The sequence below is a fragment of the Haliotis asinina genome, chromosome 7, assembly GCF_037392515.1.
Source record: "Haliotis asinina isolate JCU_RB_2024 chromosome 7, JCU_Hal_asi_v2, whole genome shotgun sequence".
Taxonomy (NCBI): Eukaryota; Metazoa; Mollusca; class Gastropoda; order Lepetellida; family Haliotidae; genus Haliotis; species Haliotis asinina.
The window spans coordinates 36,748,105-36,769,824 of record NC_090286.1 but is presented as its reverse complement, the minus strand read 5'-3'; the positions used below and the strand labels follow the sequence as shown (position 1 = coordinate 36,769,824).

The 21,720-nt window shown below is 40.3% G+C and overlaps 2 protein-coding genes across 20 annotated transcripts in view; one reads left to right on the top strand and one right to left on the bottom strand.

Annotated features, from left to right (window-relative positions):
- Window positions 1–121: 121 nt before the first annotated feature.
- Window positions 122–12,743, bottom strand: LOC137291348 (ubiquitin-like-conjugating enzyme ATG10). The gene is made up of 6 exons (XM_067822660.1): window positions 12,609–12,743; window positions 10,792–10,902; window positions 6,407–6,533; window positions 4,127–4,224; window positions 3,727–3,818; window positions 122–372 (listed from the first exon to the last, which is right to left on the bottom strand). Exons 1-6 carry the CDS (start codon window positions 12,711–12,713, stop codon window positions 294–296), a joined length of 612 nt encoding a protein of 203 aa, XP_067678761.1. The 5' UTR covers window positions 12,714–12,743; the 3' UTR covers window positions 122–293.
- A 1,014-nt stretch (window positions 12,744–13,757) lies between these two features.
- The window catches only part of LOC137290899 (single-stranded DNA-binding protein 3-like), a 99,180-nt gene continuing 91,217 nt past the window's right edge, over window positions 13,758–21,720 (top strand). For 3 of the 19 annotated variants that reach the window (XM_067822077.1, XM_067822076.1, XM_067822075.1), the window contains exons 1-3: window positions 13,762–13,881; window positions 14,334–14,406; window positions 14,574–14,641. In XM_067822077.1, the coding sequence (XP_067678178.1) occupies window positions 13,826–13,881; window positions 14,334–14,406; window positions 14,574–14,641 (197 nt within the window). In that variant the 5' untranslated portion in view covers window positions 13,762–13,825. Of the gene's footprint in view, window positions 13,882–14,333; window positions 14,407–14,573; window positions 14,642–21,720 lie in introns of all 19 variants that reach the window. The other 16 variants (XM_067822083.1, XM_067822086.1, XM_067822090.1 and 13 more) reach the window with 13 other exon arrangements.

The window sequence follows — 21,720 nt, the reverse complement described above, 5'->3', positions numbered from 1 at the left end:
GCAGGACAAGCAGGTCTTGTTCTCTCACAGTGTCCAGTTTGAGATAGAAACGGCGAGCCCACCTTCTTCTCTCGTAGTGTCCAGTTTGAGATAGAAAGGAGAAGCCAACTTGTGATGCCGGTATAGATATCAGCCTCCTCTAATGGTGTTGGGGATATGACGTTGGACAAGCCAGATGGCTTCCTCGTAGTGATCTAAGAAAAGTTACATCTCTTCCCAGTGGTGTTCACATTGTGATGTAGGAAAAGCTAGCTGTCTTCCTTGAAACGTTTTGAAGTTTTCCACTGTAGTTCTCAACGTGTGACGTAAGACAAGGGAACCTTCAATCCTACTACAGGCCCAACAGCGCTTAACCAGCTCAGGAGGTAATTTCTACAAAGGAACAACACTGGAATGGTAATATATTCGTAATGTAACAATAAGTTGTTAATATATACTTTGTCATGTTTTTGCTATCCTAACAACTTTGCTAGATTCTTTGATTGAGTTGTCTATGATTCACAAGTTGACTGATGTTCCGTCTAGTGTACCACATGAAGTTGACTGGCTCTAGCTAATCTCCCAGTGTACCTGTACAACTGCTCAGATCTAACTAATTCCTCTGTGTTCACTGTTCAAGCTGATCACCTGTAACCCTGCACAGCTAGGACCTACAAAATAATATGCCCCAGTGTCTCTTATGCAACTATCCAAATCTAGGTGATCTCAAATGTACTTCTCTTATTTAATATTTGTACTGCCCCCAAGGCTCATCTCAAGTCAACCTTACACACTCACATAGGCCAGCCACCTTTTGTAATAGTCTTGTTCATCTCTAAGTTAGCCTTGCCCATGAACTGGGCCCTGCCTCCTGTCATAAACGTGAATTCTTCGCTACACTAAGGTCATCTCTAGGTGGACCTTGCCTATGTGCTTGGGCACAGTCTGTAATATCAGTGTACATCTCCCAACACCTACGTGATCTCCTGGTGGGCCTTGAACAAAAGTGTTGGGTCCCAGCCTCCTGTAATATTCTTGTAATCTCCCCACACCTACGTGATCTCTAGGTGGACCTTGCCCAGGTGTTGGGGCCCATACTCTTGTAATATTCTTGTACATCTCCCCACACCTACGTGATCTCTAGGTGGACCTTGCCCAGGTGTTGGGGCCCAGCCTCCTGTAATATTCTTGTACATCTCCCCACACCTACGTGATCTCTAGGTGGGCCTTGCCCAAGTGTTGGGGCCCATACTCTTGTAATATTCTTGTACATCTCCCCACACCTACATGATCTCCTGGTGGGCCTTGAACAAAAGTGTTGGGTCCCAGCCTCCTGTAATATTCTTGTACATCTCGCCACACCTACGTGATCTCTAGGTGGGCCTTGCCCATGTACTGGGACCCAGCCTCTTGTAATATTCTTGTACATCTCCCCACACCAAGGTCATATCTAGATGGGCCTTGCCCATGTGTTAGGGCCCAGCCTCCTTTAATATTCTTGTACATCTCACCACACCTATGTGATTTCCAAGATAGCCTTGCCCATGTGCTGGGGCTTAGACTCCTGTAATACTCTTGTACTTCTCCCCACACCTAGGTGATCTCTAGGACGACCTTGCCCATGTGCTGGGGCCTAGCCTCCTGTACTATTCTTGTACCACCCTCCTGTAATATTCTTGTACTTCTCCCCACACCAAGGTCATAGCTAGGTGAAACTTGCCCATGTGCTGGGGTACAGTGTAATATTTTTGTACAGCTCCTCACTGCTAGCCGATTTCCAAGAAAGCCTTGCCCATGTACTGGTCCAGCCTTGTTGTGACCCGTGTTTGATGGTATAAACCTACATGTGTTATTTGCCATCATTCATTTGATGGTCAGTTAATGAACTTATAACAAGTGTAGTTGGTGGTAACCCTATTTGGATTGCCAGACAGGTGTCCATTTGGCATTTTTCTTGTCTGGAGTAAATACTCAACATTAAGGTCTGATGTGGCAAATGTATTGCATATTATGCAATATGTGCATGAAAGTGATGAGCTGAGTTACAAACATCAATCTAAGGATTAACCGATAACATGCTGATTGATTAATTACTTCAACAGCAGATTTGACAAAGGCAGTGTTTATATGTGTGGACTTACTAATCCATACTGACTACACCCTGACGTTAAAGTGCGAGCGTAAAAACAACATCCTTCCTTCAAAGAATGAACAGCCACTACCTTGATTGATTGATTGCTCATTATTGGCTAACTAATGGTGGACATCATGCAATTAGTTGACAGGTGTGCTATCTTAGGGTGACCAATGAGACCATAGTGTGAAAAATTCGGAAACGATGTGTCACTTTTTCGCATATTAGACTGTTGAAAGACACAAGACATAGAGCAGGATCATATACCAGCTGCAGATGAATGGTATATCATTCTTACATGTGGATATTGATGGATACATTCCTGAAGGAGGTAACTGTCTGACATTGTTGCTATAACTTTATTCTCTTTTAAATTTAATATCTGCATTTTGTTTTAATTTATTTGTTGTAGCATTCAGCAGAATCTGTATTACAGAAAACATGCACTACGTCGCGAATAGCAGGTGTGTGAAAAATGATTCATGTTGGCAATGGGTGGTGCAGCAGAGGTCGCGAACCAATCACGAATTCTGGAATATCATCCAGATACTTACGGGAGAAAAACAACAACAAAAGTAAAAACCAGTCTATGGAAATTACTCTGCATCAGTGCCCCTTTAAGGGCTTGTTTTATTCCCTACCTTGCCTTAAACAGCCCTAATTTAATTGAACAGCTGTTGGGGCGCTGCTCAACCCTTAACCTACCTAAAACAGCCCACAGGGTCTGACTGAAACTCAAGCTTACCCTGAACAGTGATTGAGTATAGTTTTATGCCACACTCACACAGACCATCTATATGGTGGCATTCTGTAAACAATCAAGTCTGGACCAGACAATCCAGTGGTCAACAGCATGAGCACCGACTTATGCAACTGGGTTATGATGACGTGTTAACCACCCGATCCTGTTAGTTGCCTCAACAAACATGGGTTACTGAAGATCAGTTCTAACTTGAATCTTCTAGGGTATTCCCTTAACAGGTTCTGGCTGAACCCCTATCTTACCTTAAACAGCCCTCAGGATTGGGGCTTACCTTGCACAGATGCTGGATTCTGGCTGATAACTTAACTTATCCTGAACAACTGCTGGGATCCTTTAGCTTAACCTAAATAGACGTTGGGGTCTGGCTGATCCCCTATCTTACCCTAAACAGCTGCTAGGTTCTGGCTGATAACTAGCTGACCCTGAATAGCAGCTGGGTTCTGGCTGATCCCTTAGCTTAACCTGAACAGCTGCTGGGTTCTGGCTGATCCCTTAGCTTAACCTGAACAGCTGCTGGGTTCTGGCTGATCCCAGAACAGTCCACAGGGTTGGGCTGATCGCTTAGTTTACCCTGAACAGCTGCTGGGTTCTGGCTGATCCCATAGCTTAACCTGTACAACTGCTGGGTTCTGGCTGATCCCTTAGCTTAACCTGAACAGCTGCTGGGTTCTGGCTGATCCCATAGCTTAACCTGTACAACTGCTGGGTTCTGGCTGATCCCTTAGCTTACCCTGAACAACTGCTGGGTTCTGGCTGATCCCTTAGCTTACCCTGAACAACTGCTGGGTTCTGGCTGATCCCTTAGCTTACCCTGAACAACTGCTGGGTTCTGATTAATCCCCTTGCTCACCCTGAACAGCTGTTTGGAATCAGTTTACTCATGAGGTCTGCAGTGTGACATGGGTGGAGCTGGAAGAATGGCCGGCCAAGGATTGGATGTTCCTGTATGTATATCAACAAACAGGGATATCAGCTACATAATTCATACCAAAGCATGAAAAAACAGGCTGAACCATCTGTCATTGATCATACAAATAAGATATAATTAGCTCAAGGCTTTGTTGAACATGTTAGAAGTATGTTTCACTGAAAGCTACTTGGTTTCTACTCAAATCAATAGCCTCATGTTCATCATCAAATACTTGCTTGTTAATATATGAATTTTCCAAACTGGTCATCATCAAATTCTTCCGCATATGGTAATTTTGATACAAAAATTGTATTTGTTATCATGGATAATCACGGAGCACCTGCTGGGTTAGAATGGACCATCGTTCATGTTGGAATCTGTCCTGGTAGTGCTGGGGTACACTGTTCCATATAGTGTCAAGTGACAGAAGTTTCCCAGCTGAAAACAAACATAAATGCTGGTCATCTCCACCAAATGAGTGAGTGAGTGAGTGAGTGAGTGAGTGAGTGAGTGAGTGAGTTTTACACAATATTCAAGCTAAATGGCGGCGGTCTGTAAATAATCGAGTCTGGACCAGACAATCCAGTGATCAACAGCATGAGCATCAATCTACTTGAATGGGATATGATGACATGTGTGAACCAAGTCAGCACATCCCACCTGCTTTTGTTGGTCACCTCTTACAAGGTTACTGAAGAACAATTCTAAACCTGATCTACATGGGTCCATGCATCATCTAGCCACTGTGTCCCTGGTATGTGCTCCTAAAGAACAATTCTAATCCAGACAATCACAGGTACATGTGTCTGTATATCTGTATATAATTATAGTTTTGCTCTAAGCTATATAAGGCCAGACCAATTTTATTTCTTGTTTTACAGATCTGCTGCATTTTTAAAAAAATATGATCATGAAAAAAAAAGCCAACAGAAAATATTTCCCTGCTCAAAAGATAAAATCCTCATGTTAACATGTACTGGAGTGAGATTTAGACTATGCCAGGCAGTTTGTTGGACACTAAAACACCAGCATCTGTTCTCAGAGACTTTAAACTGATTTATCTAACAACATTTGTGTTAGAAATCAGTTTTTCAAACACTTCATTGAGAGAACTTGAAAAACAATGCCTTTGAAGAACTCAAATAGGTTTTCATATTCCCTCCTGCCGTCAGGTTTTCTGAGGACAAAAATCAGTAAAACCAGAAATATAAATGGTCTGTCCTCATGGTCATTTATAACACCAGCGAGTCATAAAAGATTTTCTTGAAACTGATTTTATTAGAATTCTCCCATTTTATATTTATTTCAAATATTTTAACATTGCATATTTTGTCAGTGAAAGTACATTTTCCTAACGATTACTATAGCTTGGAACATGTCTGCTTTTCCAAAACTATAAAAAATAAGATGAACATTTCGATGAGTATTAAAGTTTACTTATTAGCAATTATTAAATTATTGTGTATATAATGAGATAGTTCAGCAAGCCCATCGAACACTGATGATCTCACTCTGGTTGGCAGTGTCATCTAAGGGAGGAAACTCTGTCTGCCCTGATTATTGACAGCTATGGGTGGTGTCAGACATGGCTTATTGGACTGGTAACTGGTCATGCTGACACTGCAATAATCCAGCTGTAATCACTGTGGTTTGTACACCATTGAGTTAGGACCTCATAGCATACAGACTGGAGGTCACAGTTTGGAGATTTACTCATGTCAACTTTACTTTAATCATATGCTTCTAAGAATGCAGAAAAGGTTCAAATGAATTCTCAAAAACATTTAAATCACAATCTGTTTCAGTGTCTGATCCTAAGATAGAGATATAGGCGTCCTGACCAAGACAGTGTGAAACTTCTTGCCATGTAATATTCACAGAAGTAAACAGAAATATATAACTCTAATGAATACCACATATTTAGTTAGTCTATATACTCACTTAGCTTATCTATGTTCAAAGATCAATGATGTGTGGGAAGGAGTATCCCATTACATGATACAGTCAAAGTACCAAATTCAACGAATTAAAGCATTACATGCCAAGTCCTTATGTCAACTTGGAAATCCTAGTTGAGCGAAAATATGCCTTGAGTTTATGTCTATCATAGAAACTGTACAAATGTACTTCTACAAGAAAACTGAACAAAAAACTGTGAATGACATACAAATGATAACATTATGGATACTATGTTTCATAAAATATACCAGCTCATTCCGTAAATCTAGCAAGTATTACAGTCTTTGCCATTCATGAAGGCACTCAACTTGTCCTGAGACAAGTAAAACTCCAGGTCATATTCTCTTGGCCGCTGTCTTACTGCTGGATATTTTTTTGAGGACAGCAATACACATCAAACAAAGTCATAAAGACTAACCCTTTCTCTGACATTTGAACAGAGGTAGTAGGTCCGCCTAGTTGTTAAAGCATTTGCTCGTCATGCCGAAGACCTGGGTTCGATTCTCCACATGGTTACAAAGAGTGAGGCCCATTTCTGGTGTCCCTTGTTGTAATTGCTTGCATACTTATAAAAGAAGCAAAAACCCAAATCCACTCACTCACATTTGAAAATAATACAAACAAAAACAGGTGCCTTTCCCTGCAGTGTGACTGCGCATACCTTTTGTGTATGCATTGAAGTACAGGACTGGCACCCCATAGCTTGCACTGTAGACGATGTGGTATTCAAACTGGCACACTGATGATGATGGTGAAGGCGGTGTTGCCAGACATGCTACATCACTCTCCTGCAAGGGAAGCAAGGCCACTAGTTTCAGGAGTTGTAATTGTATTTGTTGTTTCAAGCCGCACAGGGAAACATACCTGCTATTCCACAATGTTGATCATTGGATTGTCTGGTGCAGACTCACTTATTTACAGTCTGCCACCATACAGCTGTACTGTTGAGTGCCTGCACAGGAAGGAAAAAACAAGAGTCATCAGAAGATGACATATCCCCCCGGCCCCCATGTATTTGAAAAGACAGATCATCTGACAGTTACTTAATGTTTTTTTAGAAAAGAAGCCCATCCGTCCATTTTGAGACTAAGTCCGAATTGTTTCCATGGATAACCAGGAAAAATAAATATGCCAATTAGTAATTAGTAAAAGGCATGACTTTGTAGTCTGCCTCAAATATCTGCCAAGTTTTGCAGAAAACTATTGAACAGTTTTTCAATTCTGCTCCGGAAACGAAGCCCATCCCTCCATTATGAGACTAAGTCTGAAACATTTCCATGGAAACCGAGAAAATAATAAATCACAAAAATCTGTACATACCATAAGGCACCAATTTTGGTTCTGATTGATATATCTCCAAAGTTTTGCAGAAAAATATTGAATGGTTTTTGAGTTCTGCTCCGGAAACGAAGCCCACCCATGATTAGACTAACACCAAAATGTTCTATGGAAAAACAAAAAAAATAAAAATGCCCAAAATCTATAAATAGCAAAAGGCACAACCATAGGTTCAGATTATTATATCTATCAATTTTGGTCTAAAAATATTGAATGGTTTTTGAGTTATGCTCCTTAAACAAAATGATTACGGACAGACAGACAGACAGACAGACAGACAGACAGACAGACAAGGCATAGACTATAACAAGAAGCATGATTCAGTCAGTTACTTCTTAAGACAAGCATAGGCTGCTGAAGACCAGTTTCAGGATGAATGTTAAAAGAATTAGAATTGTTCATCACTTAAAGGCAGTGATCTTGGATTTTAACCAACTACTACTGAAAGCTCAACTACACAAACTAAGGGACATAACTCTGCATTACAAATTCAGACACCAACTGCAACCTACTGATTGTGAGAGTACATGCTGGGATATAAACTCAATACATTTGACAAGAATGTACAGGATGCCAACATTAACCAAATAATAATACATATTATGAGTTAAATACAATGTTGCACACACACAATTGTTGTAGCATGTGATAACACAGGCTGTGAGGCTAAGTATGCAGCTGGATATATACAGGACAAAATAATTTTGGGATATTATCATTTGTGTGATTGATATTTCAACAGATTGTCAATGAATAAATAGATCATTATTCATAATTTCAAAATTTATGTTAATCTCTAACTATTTTTGTCTGGTATACATTGTATATTTCGTATCTGACTATAACGCCTGATGGACCAGATAATAATACTCTTGTTTTTCTTGGCTTTCAGTGAGTGAGTGAGTTTAGTTTTATGCCGCACTCAGCAATATTCCAGCTATATGGCGGCGGTCTGTAAATAATCGAGTCTGGACCAGACAATCCAGTGATCAACAACATGAGCATCGATCTGCGCAATTGGGAACCGATGACATGTGCCAACCAAGTCAGCGAGCCTGACCACCCGATCCCGTTAGTCGCCTCGGACGACAAGCTGAGTCGCCTTTTATGGCAAGCATGGGTTGCTGAAGGCCTATTCTACCCCGGGACCTTCACGGGGTTTCTTGGCTTTCACATCAATATAGACCCACAGTTGATTCTAGTTATCTTATTTAAGATTAAATGCAGTTATCTTGAAAAGTGTAGCTTCAAAACAAATCCAAATACAGGTGCGAACAATCCTTTATATTTTGTCTTCACCAAAGGCAATCTGGGCTGACCAAATCATTCTGGAATTGAGTAGGGCCCCATCTAATTTATTATCTAAGGACATTTATATTTTTTCTCAGCAGTGAGTGAGTTTAGTTTTAGACTGCTTTTAACACTATTCTAGCAATAACACAGGAGGGGACTCCAGAAACAGGCTTCGCACACTGTACCCTTGTGGGAAATCAAAATGGGGTGTTCAGTGTGATAAGAGAACGTATCAATCACTGAGCTATACCACTAGCCCTTTTCCTTAGTCCCACATCTAGAAGAGTGAACTAAAATATAGCATATGACCACTTTTGGTCATGCTCCCTGTCCCTCAAAACATGCAGACACACATACAGAATTTTCTCTAACACTTAGGACAGCATGTTCAAAGTATGATAAATATTGAAATCTGAAGAGAAAATAGGTTTCTTGAAAGTGCTCAAACATGTTTCAAATTTTATGGGTGTAATTTTAGATGCGGGTGGATTGGGTGAAACATGAAATTAGCTTTAATCAGAGACCATATAATATATGCTCCCTGGTTTTAATGTGTCTGGCATGTTCCATGCTTCACTGAATTTCTGTAACATGGCTAGTAGCACCTGTTATCTTCACTTGATCTGGATCAGTCAACAAGCAAGCAGATACTTGTCCCTTCTACTTCAAGTTCAGCATGGAAATGGCTTGCTAATAGCTATCTGGCTATGATAACACTGATGCAGTAGGTGTGGTGAATTCACTGTTCAATAACTGATACAGCAAGATATCACCTGCAGGCAAACACTAGCATGTTGAATGAGTGAGTTTAGTTTCACGCTGCCTTAAGCAATATTCCAGCAGTATCATGACAGGGAATACCAGAATTGGGCTTCACACATTGTACCCATGTGTGGAATCGAACCTGGGTCTCTGGTGTCATGGGCGAACGCTTTAACCACTCAGCTACCCCACTGTTATGTTGAAGTTGAAGGGACCTATACAGATACACTGAGTTACCCAAGGCCGTCTAAGTAAGGAATTTGCAGCGACCAAGGTTTTACTCAAAGCTCACAGACAACCCCCAAAAACCAAACATAATTAAAACACAATTATCACATATTCATGACATATAATATACATTGCTGATTACGAAAACTTTGTCGATCCTCAGAAGGCTCATTGTGTGTATATAGAGCGGATCTGTTTGGTTGGCAATTCAGAAGTATGGTAATAAGCAAGTAAGATTTATCATGGATAACCACTTCTTTGGTTGTATATGATGTGCCCTTTTGGTATGTATCCTTGTCAAGCAAGAGTGATAATGGTATAAGAACCCATACCGAAACATAACATCATATACAATCACAAAAATTGTATGTAAATACATGCATTTGTGTTCGATCCAAGCAACAAATACTGAGATGGTGAACTACTGCATGGCTGGAAACTGTCATTCGTCCAAGTTCAAGGCAGAACTTAAAACTGACAATCCAATGGTTTCCATCCGATCCAGTCATGTGGGCAAAATGGATGCAGTTTGTTTGCAACCCACAGATATAAGAACATGTCATGTGTACAAGTATCACACCTGCATGTCTGTGTAATTACGTGATGTGATAGAGACAGAACCATGGTGCATTATCGCATTATTTTTCATTTTGATAATTTGTTTCTGTAAGTTCATACTGAAAAGTATAAGAATCTGAAAAGTTATGTTCTGCTTGGCATGTGACCTTTAAGCTTGTGGGCGGTGGGATAGCCTAGTGGTTAAAGCGTTCGCACGTCATGCTGAAGACCCGGGTTTGATTCCCAACATAAGTACAATGTGTGAGGCCCATTTTCTGGTGTCCCCCGCTGTGATATTGCTGGGATATTGCTAAAAGCAGCGTAAAACTAAACTCACTCACTCACCTTTAAGGTTGACATTTGTGTCTGTTTATACCAAGGCATCCTCGATATCTCCAGGGTATACGTTCCGATACGTCTCCACTATACAATGGACACATCTACGGGTCGGCCCGTTAATTTTATTACCTCCCTTTGCAACTAAGGCACCCATAAAAACATTTTTTACTCCATTGCCGGACAGTCCAACTATTGAAATTTGAAAAATAAACATTACCACATTTTCTACACAGATAGTGTATCTGTTGTATTTGTAAAACTGATTCTGTTGTTGTTGAATCCCGACTTGAGCAATGTGCAAACTATGGGACAGTGGTCTATAAATATTTCTGACTGAACCAAGTTAAGACCAGACAATCCTGTGACAGACATCATTGGAAAAGTCAAGACCAGATGATCCAGTAACTGACATCATAAACAAAGTTTGGGACCAGATATCACAATAGTGAAGGACTTGATGTGAGTCAAAGAGAATGAAGATCATTGATGTGCCTCAAGCAATCATGCAAGAATGAAGATCGCCAATACCTGTGCATCAGCCTCCTCTTCTTCTGCAATATTCGGATTGGTAGATGCCTGTGTATTATCTGTGACTTCAACACTGCATCGCTTTGTAAGATAAACTTCATTTCTGTCATGCTGAAATAAACATCACAGTTTGCATTTGGACTGTCTAGGTATTCATATAAAACTGTATTTGTGTGGGAGTGAAGCTGTCAAAACCGGCATCTGTCCAATCCAGCAAGTTGTCAAGACTGGCATAAAATCTCAGTCCCATCCACGGCTTGTACATTTCTCATCAGCTCTACAATCCGGCACATTGTCTAAACCAGATTATTTCTTCAGTCCCAATGAGTGCCAGCTTAGACAGCTTCCACAAATTAATCAAATTTTTGTATTGGTCAGTGTTCATTGCTCTTAACACAGCTCTCAGCAATATTCCAGCCATATCATAGAGATCTGATGATGTCCAAGCCTGAGTGAGTGAGTGATTGAGTTTAATTTTACACCTCACTCAGCAATATTCCCGCCATATGGCGGCGGTCTGTAAATAATCGAGTCTGGACCAGACAATCCAGTGATCAACAACATGAGCATCGATCTGCGCAATTGGGAACCGATGATGTGTGAACCAAGTCAGCGAGCCTGACCACCTGATCCCGTTAGTCGCCTCTTACGACAAGCACAGTTGCCTTTTATGGCAAGCATGGGTTGGTGAAGTGTTCAAGCCTGACCACAGTGTGGTAGACATCATGGACATCTGTCACTGAGCCTGACTACCTGATGTTGTCACTTGTCTTTCACGAGATGCCAACTGAACACAAGGGCAGACCAAATGTATTTCTTGTTTTATGGATCTGCCAGGTGTAATTTTTCATGAATATGGAAAAACAAATTTCCTCTCTCAAAAGATAAAAGTTTAATACTTTTATTGGCCCAAAATGTAAATATGCAAGAACGTGTTTAGATTGTTTTTCCCCATATACACTTCATAGCCGGTGATTTTTATTACTTATATTTTCTTCCTGCCTTTAGACTTTCTGAGGACAACAATCTGTAAAACAAGAAATGAAACTGGTTTGGCCTAAACTTTTGGCTCTTGGGTAGTGAGATGAAGAACAATATAGCAATTGATTCATAATATCTGAGAATGTTTACCAAGCGAAGTGAAATTAAGTTACTTTCAACAGACAACAAAGTGTAGTACTGGCCATAAATGTTTTGAAATAAATTTTCAATTAAGTTTGGAACTACACACTTTCCGTTAGTTGTCATTTTGATAAATATTAATTATCAACCAAAAAATCAGAACTTGTGTTTATCATAAGAAATAAATCCTGGGCAATGATTTGAAATTATCGTCTTCGTGAGAGTAACCTAAATAAATGACTTAATTGTGACGAAGAGTCAAGCCTTAAAACTGGAAATGACCGATCTTTTAACGAGTTCATAATTAGGAATACACCATAATTTTGTGCAAAAAGTAAAATATTGACCATAATCATGTATTATGCCATTGTAGATCTGGATCTAATTCGTCATGGCTGACATGGTTAGGGAGTTCATTATGCTGTGATTATACATGCCGATGGAAGGTTATACAAACAAACTTTTCGACTTTGGTCTCGCTTTAGAAAAACGGGATTTCCTACCATCAGGGGAGGTAACCACGCGAGGCTTATTTCGCTATAGCGCGTGGGGATCGGGCATTCAGCCAAGTTTCTAATTTTAGGCACACGCCGAATACAGCGAAACGCAAAGGGTGCCGAGTCGCGCGTGATTCTTTCTAGCGAAAGCAGTTATGGGTGGCGAGCACAAGCGAACACACTGTGCAAGTAACTTACAGGCGATGACTTCAAATCCCAAGTATCGTTATTTTTTACCGACAGTGTAAAAAATATATTTGCTTGATTAGCGAATTCAGTCCCAGAAATCGAACCTGCCGCCATTTCTGTTCTGCTTGAGCCGCCCACGTAGGAGGTGTACGGTAGCGCTGATACACAATGGCCAAAGTGTGACCTATTTTCTCTGTAAGGGGGAAGAAATTCGGTGAATCACGATCGGTTTTCGCTCCTATACTTCTAATTTTTATCAAATTATTTTGAACTGTACCACAACTTTTAAATCCATCAACCTCGAAGGTATTGTGCTTGTTTGCTGTGCGAATTCATGTATATTTACAAAGACAATATCCTGTTACCCCTTTATCAATAAACTCGTCCGACCCAAGACAGTTTCGAGGAGCCCCAGAAACTATTGAGCAAAATCTCGGGGAATATAGGTCAACGCTACGTCGCATTATTATTTAAATCGTTCCATTGACTATAGCAGCTAGGGGAACAGTGCCTGCACTGAGAAACAAAGCGCAACACCCGTTGTTCAGTAAACAACTAACCCACTCCCGGGTGCATTATCTATATTGGTTAATGATTCTTGTTTGAGAGTAGTGAAGTTTCAATTATTTATCTTTTTTTTTAAAAAAAAAATACCTACTGATATATGATGTGGACGGGAGAGACTAAGTAATATTACGGGTGACATCTTCAGTTACTTTACAATGAATTTTGAATATATATTTTGAAAAATGTTGTCTTCACTAGGGTCGAGGAAGAAACAGATTTCACTGAGATATTCTCTCGTGAAATATCTAGATTTTATTTTCTCATGTTTAATGACAGCGCGTGGTGCTTTATTCGGTCTACAGCATTATTAGACATGAAGTACATACTGCGAATATTATTTATTTGCTGAAATATTACTTTTTTATTCATGCTCACACTTTTACTTTGGCAAACTCATTCTTTTGCTCATAAACAAAGCCAACTACGCCAAAAATTTACACTGATCTGATCAAACTAGATAATTGGCAAAGAGCCAGCAGGGCTTTGTCGCCGTACCACATGATGGTAGAGCCAGACGGTTTTGAGGCACTCCAAAGCATGCTATAATTAACTATCCAATAGAGACTTGCCATTTGACAGGTCTACTTGATGTTGGCAAGGCAACGGGGTCAGTGTCGTCCTTGATGGCTTGACAGGTGCGTGACAGTTCAGCTCTCAGCATGTACGCGAAAGGGAAAGGGTCTACTGTTCCCTCGGATGCTCAAGCGAGGGAAAAGTGAGTATTCTCAAACATACAGCATCAACATGACACTTGCATATTTTTCGATACGATAGTCCCGTGTTGTTCACTCACGATTATGCCTCGTCTTTGTCTATGAACGCGCTGTTTCACCTGCCAGCAAGGGATGCCCCATTCAAACAGTGTTGGTTATAATGCTAGGCTGTTCCGCTTAGTAAACACACCCGATCGTGGCAGTGATTCAGTGTGATTTAACTGAACAGACTGATCGCTGGACTTCGATCTTTGATATGAATGAAAAGTAATGTTGTGGTTTGTGTGAATAAAATTAATGAAACGATTATGTACCCTACGATCGCAAGTATAGAACTGTAAACATGTCCCTGAACGTGAGCACGTTGTGAATAATGTCAACTGCAATGGCCGCCGGCTATTCGATGGCCCGAGTTTGTGTACACTTGTTACATAGTTTTCTCTTCTACTTCCAGGTTAGCTTTGTACGTCTACGAATATTTATTACACGTAGGGGCCCAGAAGTCAGCGCAGACATTTTTATCAGAAGTAAGTATTTTAGGTGAATCGAGCTTTCTTCGCGGAACTTCCGTTGTGATGTTCGTCGACTACCCCGCTATACCGCATGTAAATATGGCCCTTTTGGGCACTAACAGCGAATGACTGTGTCTGTCTAGAACCCGATTTGTATATCAGCCCTCCTCTTTCCTCTTTTGATACAGATACGATGGGAGAAAAACATTACACTGGGCGAGCCGCCGGGGTTTCTACATTCTTGGTGGTGGTAAGTACCTGGTCGGCTACACGTGGGGAGCCCATCACATTGTACACGTGGGGTCACGGGTGAGTGAACACACCCACATGGGGGTAGGTGGGGGGTGTTGGTCAGGCTGGCATGCAATAAAGTGCTAACGTACGTAGTTAATATGTATGCACCGATGTTTATATGTATTATGTCATAAGTCCCAAGTTGTATAAGGATTAGGTTAGGGTAGTTGACACTGTAGAGGGGATTAAGTCGCTTCATTAAAAACACATCATCTACCAGATCAGTAAGGCTGTTCCCTGAGGCACGGCCATTTACATTTTATGCCATTGTTGCTTGTTTGCGACATAAACTGCTTGATACTTACATGGAGGTTGTTGTCCAGGCGACTTCAGTGACACTGGCTTTGAGTAATTAATTGGGTGACTTTGATTTCTATCAACACATGTCAGAAGACAAATGTCCTGTGTCTAAACTTTGTTTATTACAGAAACTATATAAATAAGTGTTTGATATTACATTTTTTTAATTCTAACTATTAGTAACTTAATGTATACTTTAAATATACATTCACCTTTCTTTGTAGTGCCTTGAGCAAGCATCAAATGCACGGATACAGGCGCAGTTACAAGTACCCACTATTATTATTATTATTATTATTATTATTATTATTATTATTATTATTTTATTACATCAGTACCCCCATGTTGGGCAGTGTTCACCAACCTGTGTACATATGTTGTTTTGTGAAGTAATACATTTGTTTTCAGTCAGAAGCAACAGTGGACTGTATTGATATAACACCCGGCTTGGCAGACCGGTGTATATTATGTATATACACTACCAAGTGTTTTGTCATGTGGATGGTGCAATTCTGCTTTATCATTGGCCAGTACAAGCACATGTGGAACTGTCGTGTGTTTTGTGATACAGTAGATCAACACTGGTGCACATCTCCAACATAGGCACTGCCCACAAATGCCTGATCCTTGCTCTGTGACAAACCTCACAGCGTACATAAGTTTGGATTCATGTCCACATGCTCGAATGGCCATGAACATCACCATGCACTAATGCTCACAACAGACATTAGACTGCTTTTATCACAGACATTTGACTCACACTCAGCCAGGCCCTGCATATCACTTTATTATGCTCCTTCACTCAAGATCTAACTTCTTGTGGAAGTTGTAATACCTTTGTTGTGGTCGCATAACAATCCTGATTTGAACTGTTGCTACTCCATCATGTGGTATCTTTAGTCACAGAGCCCGGACCACCTACCCTGAAGCTGACATGCAAAATCCACCCTACCTAGACCTTGAGTGAAAGGTTCACTCTACCATACCTTTGACTTCATAGGAATATACGAATGAACCTTAAGGTGTTCTGTCTCACCAGACACCTTTGTCCAGGGAACTCCCACCTTCACTACCAGTCTAAGTAAACTTAGTCTCAGTGTATTTCGTTACACTCCACCACTGAGTCTAACAAAACCTAGTAGAAGGTTTGCAGGTAACCTTTGAGCAACCAATGACCGTCCAATCAAACGCGAGACGATTAAATAGATTTAACCAATCAGACAACAGCTACTGTTTAGGGTTTGGAGGGACTTTCAAAATATTCAGGTCACTGACACAGATCTCTCCTCAAACAAAAAATCCGTATATAACACAGTCATTTGACCTGCAGTATATACGCTTTGGGGTTTCTGTTGACATGGTTATCATTAGCTAACATTTCTGCAAGATAACATCCTTTAATATTGCCCAAAACACCATTTTCAGCGACTGTTTACTCACTGTTGTCATGGTTGTACGTACACCGTGTGCATCACCCGGCATTGAGCGTACGCTAAATAGCATTCAGAATCGTTCGGGTACGAAACTTTTCGAGATTAAAAGTTCAAAAGGTGTGTGCAAATGTACACTTTCGCGATTTCATACGCTGTGTTCTGATTGGTCAGTCTCAAAGGTTACCTGACACGACCTCCCATGAGGTTTTGTTCGACTCAGTAGTGGAGTGTAACGAAAAGTACTGAGAATAAGATTACTTACTTCGACTGCCTTCACTACCAACCTTGCTATCCAGGTCACTATGAAACCCATAATGGGGACCACCTATTCTAGCTCAACCCACCCATGTACTTTAAGGTTGCTCAAATCTATGTTTTCAATACCACTTCAAAAAACTGACTTTAAGCCAGGGCAGTCGCTAACCTAATCGTCACATTGTCTGCTGATTGTGATAAAGATCCGGGTTCGGTTCCCCACATGGGTACAATGTGTGAAGCCCATTTCTGGTGTACCCTGCCATGATGTTACTGGAATATTGCCGAAATTGGCATACAACCCAGGTCACTCCCTTTTTGTCCAAATACACCCTACTGCCAGCATTCTCCTGTTATTCAGTATTACAAGATTCCAATAATTATGGCTGGAATATTACTAAGTTCACATTATACATCAAAGAAAGAAAGTTTATGAAAAAAGATAATCATTCAATCAAATGCAATTGCGCAGATCGATGCTCATGTTGTTGATCACTGGATCGTCTGGTCCAGACTCAATTATTTACAGACTGCCACCGTATAGCTGGAATATTGCTGAGTGCAGTGTAAAACCTCACTCACTCATGCTTTCAAACTTTTCCCTCATGTCAGCACTTTCTGGTTTGCGTATGTAAGAACACCGTTAAGTTCTGCAAGCTCCCAGGAATCTTACCATTATCCATGCTGCTGGGTTGGGGAGGCCAGTGCTAATTTCTGCCCCTGCATGGGGTGCTTGGATTGATTAGTGAGTGCAGGGGGTCATCCTTCTCACAGGCATTGGATAGGTCTTCACTAGCCACCCATCTCTTCTGCCTCCCCCCTCCCCCCTCCCAATCCCCCCCCGAAACTGCTCCTTAAGTCTCTCTGTGCTCTCACCATTGATCTGACCTCTTCCTCTCAACCCTCCCGTCTCACTCAAATAAACTGAAAAAATAAAACAAACAACCACTGCCACACTTGGACCACCCCATCCATCCATTTCACTGACATATGTACAAACAGTTGCACAAGAACAAACAGGACAACAAGGCCTTTCACCTCTGTCAGAATGGACACAAATACAGAAAACAGTTTGGAATTTCATGACTGCTCCCCCAGCATTGGTATCTGTGGATGTTACACAGCAAAGTACTGCATGATTTGACTGGCTGCTTTCTTCAGCTCATGTGGTAATGGATAGGCAGCGATAGTCCTTGTGTTCGGTTGGTCAGCAGCTTTGGACAAAGGGGTTTCTCAATATTCCACAGTGGTGCGGTGGGGTAGTGTAGTGGTTGAAGCGTTCACTAGTCACTTGGAGTTCAATTCCACACAAGGGTACAATGTTTGAAGCCAGTTTATGGTGCCCCACCATGATATAGCTTGAAAAACTGAGCAAAACTAAACTCACTCACTCACTGACCAATATCCTCTACCAGGGACAATGTTTAAGAAGTTAATAAACAGAATTATTTTTTAAACACACGGAACTGGAATTTGCTGGTATCTGAATGCACCTGTGACAGGTTTCATGTTGGAAAGCATACCTTTGATATATTGTCTCTTCAAGAGATGATACATGACGTCAGAGTTGCTGGACAGCGTCTGTGTGGAGCATGTAACTGCTAGTGTGAACTTGCAGCTTGTGCTACATGTGAAATAATCTCAAGGAAGTAGATGAGGACTGTGGATCCAGGATGTAGTTGATGTAACAGTTCTGTGATGTGTGGAGGTGGTTATGTGCCGATGTTTGTGAGCTGATTGAATAATGCCTCCATTGGTTGCTTGGTTTGCATTTGATGTGGAGAGGCAGTGGGTTATCATAGGGGTTAAAGTGTTTGCTCATCACGCCGAAATATCAGGTTGGATTCCCCTCATGGGTACAGTATGTGAAGCCCATTTCTTGTGTCCCACATGGTGATATTGCTGGAATATTGCTAAAAGTGGCATAAATCCAAACTCACATAATGTGGAAATGTAAGAAATGTTCAGTTGTCCTCCAAGGCTGTCGAGATAATTTTGTGCCATGGCAATGTTTCTTATGCAGGCTCCACGATCTGTTGTGAGGGTGGAATTGAGGAGGTCTAAGGTAGACAAGTGCTCAGACCTTTTCTAAAAGACTAAATTCTTATGCTCACTTCAGGAATGGCTGTACTCCAGCCTGTTGAAATATGACATTCACATCATATTAACCACTTCAAATAATTTACAAGGTTATTCAATATTCAGTTGGATATTATATTGGCTTTGGTTCAAAGTTTCAGGTAGAACAGAAAAAAGTACTCTTTAGAAAAGTGGTAGCTATAGGTAGATGGAAACCAATATCTCTCCAATCAGTTAAATCCTCACGATGTGTCAATATACAATGCATGTTAAAAAACAAAATGTATCAATGTGTCTCAGTATGTATAACATGGCATAGTTGTATAACGCGTATTATGTCATGGGTTTACCTCTTAGTTGTATCACATGACTTGTGTGTATCAGTATGTATGGATTGGTTCTATCAGTTGTTTCAAAGGCATTTAGAAGTTTGTGGAATCAAACTAAATATGCTTTATGGTTCAACTTCCTTATTATACAAGGTGACAGTGTTTCGAGACAGTTCCTAGTCTCTTCTTCACCTGAGTAGTTTTTGAGACTTCACCTGAAGAGGAGACTAGGAACTGTCTCAAAACGTTGTGACCTTGTATAATAAAGAAGTTGAACCATAAAGCATATTTAGTTTGTTCTATCAGTTTGTATTTCATCATGACTTAAGTGTATTATCTGCTTGTATTTGGGATCCTTGAGTAAGGATTGCGTGTCATTTAACAGTCACACATTCCTGTGGCCTCAACATTGCGATACATTATAGGATGTAAATGTGTAGTTCCTGTTCAGATTATTCCTCCATGTTCTTGGTGTGAAGTGATATAATTTATGCTGGTTAAGTTGAGGCTTTGTCACATGCTCTGTCTTAAGGCTATATCAGTTCAATTCTTGTAAAAGTCAAGTATTGATGCTATACCAGGATATAATAAAATATCCTCGATGTTTTTACATATTTTGAAAGGCCAAAGCTACAAGTTTATTTCTAAATGGTGAAAGGAAAGTGAAGAATTGTGCTCATTTATTTTCCCCATGAAAGAGTCGTAAAAGTGTGTCCCCTTCAACTTCACTCAAGAACTGAATGTATTGGGTGGTCAGATTTAAATGATTGCACGTCAATGTAACCGTGCAGGGTGATTGTACTTCATCCTATCAACCACTCGATTTAGCCAAGACTCTACTTGTGAAGAAAAGCGTTAAAATTGTCTTCAGTAACCCATCATGGTCGTAAGAAGGGTCTAACTGGATCAGGTGGTCAGATTGACTGACTGACTTAGTTGACAAGTCATTGGATCCCAGTTCCGTAAATCATTGCTCATGCTTTTGATCTATGGATTGTCTGGATTGGTCTAACCTCGATTATTTACAGACTGCAGCCATATGGCTGGAATATTGCTGAATGCAGTGCAAAACTGAACTGATGCTACTGAGTGCAGTAATAACAACCAGCAAACGATGTGATACTGTAACAGTAGAATCTCAAAGTATGTATAAGTCTTTGCATCTCATAGAAATACAAGGTTCTCTTGTAGTAAACATTTCACTAAAATGAAAATTAAGTTTGATCCGGGTCCATTACGAACATAGGTATTATGGAAATAGCATGTTCTTTTTATGTAATGTCATCGTCTTGCAGTTTGTCATACAACTTAAATGAAAACCATAAGGTTTAAGGAGTTTAGAGAGGAAATCAAGTACCACACAAAACCCCCCAAAAGCAATATTATAGTACAATCGATGATTGATGTACACAACATCTCTGATAACCAAAAGGAATTCTTGGAACTATTGCCAGTCTCAAACATTCAGAATGTTCAAAGTATCTAACCCAAATACAATCTATATACTTATAATATTTGTAATGGGTGCTAAATGTTCATGTTAGGAATGAAGTTCACTGCTATGATCATATACTCTACCAAACCATTTTCATTGTTCACATCCAGTGTTTTAGTTAAAACTAATTTTAAGAACATACCAGTGTGATATATGAACATCTTGCTGACAGGTTCAGGTAGGAACAATCAAGCATTATATCTTGGCCAGTGAGGAAAAAGAAAATTTTCTTTTTTATGGAAAAGTAGTTTTTGAGACTGTTCTCTTTGTTGATGAATTTTGTGGCAGTAAAGTGCACAGATTATCTTAACTGTCCTCTGATAATGTATGAAGACACCATAAAGGGACAGATATTACACTTTAAATGATGCATTCCAAGCAAGGCTACACCTGAGTACTGCCTGAAAAATGTATACTGTATGCAGACACATATAAGACCATCCATTGTGAGCACCTTCAGATATACATGTTTAGAAACATCACCAAAGACTTATTCATGGCAATAGAATTTTATGAGACTGAATATCATCCTTAATAATTTAGTGTTGGGTTTTTTTTTTTTAGCTTCATACGTTGTAAGTCAAGGTCATGTGTTGTGGTCAGATGGGTCCAGCTTGTTAATGTCCAATCAGCTGTAAGGTGGATGTCAGTGGAGTGGGATAAGATTGTATGACGGTTCTTGTGAGAGGTGTCACATGGAACAGATTTTTCCGTTATCACAGAGCATGTCAGCATGCCATACACTATTTAAAATTTAGTACAGGTTATGCTCTCTGTAGCAGATATATTAAGAACTTCATAGCGTAATGTAGAACAATTGTATTTTATGGTTGAAGGTGTATAATATGTGAGGTGTATAATGTGCAAGGTTCATAAAGAAAGATCTTCAGTATTGGCAGGATCAGTGTTTTAGGACATTGAACTGAAGTGCTCTTACACATCAACTGGTGAAAGAATTGTGTCAGTCCAGTTGTACATGGTCAGTGATAAAACATTGATGATGTGTGTGTATTGGAACCAATGACATGGCATTGTCAGCTGTCGTAGATCTGGTGGACATCAATAAGTCATACCATACAGCACGAGCACTTAAATTGTGAGCTTCTTTCAGTGAATTCACCAATGTGCAGGAAGTGGTCAGTAG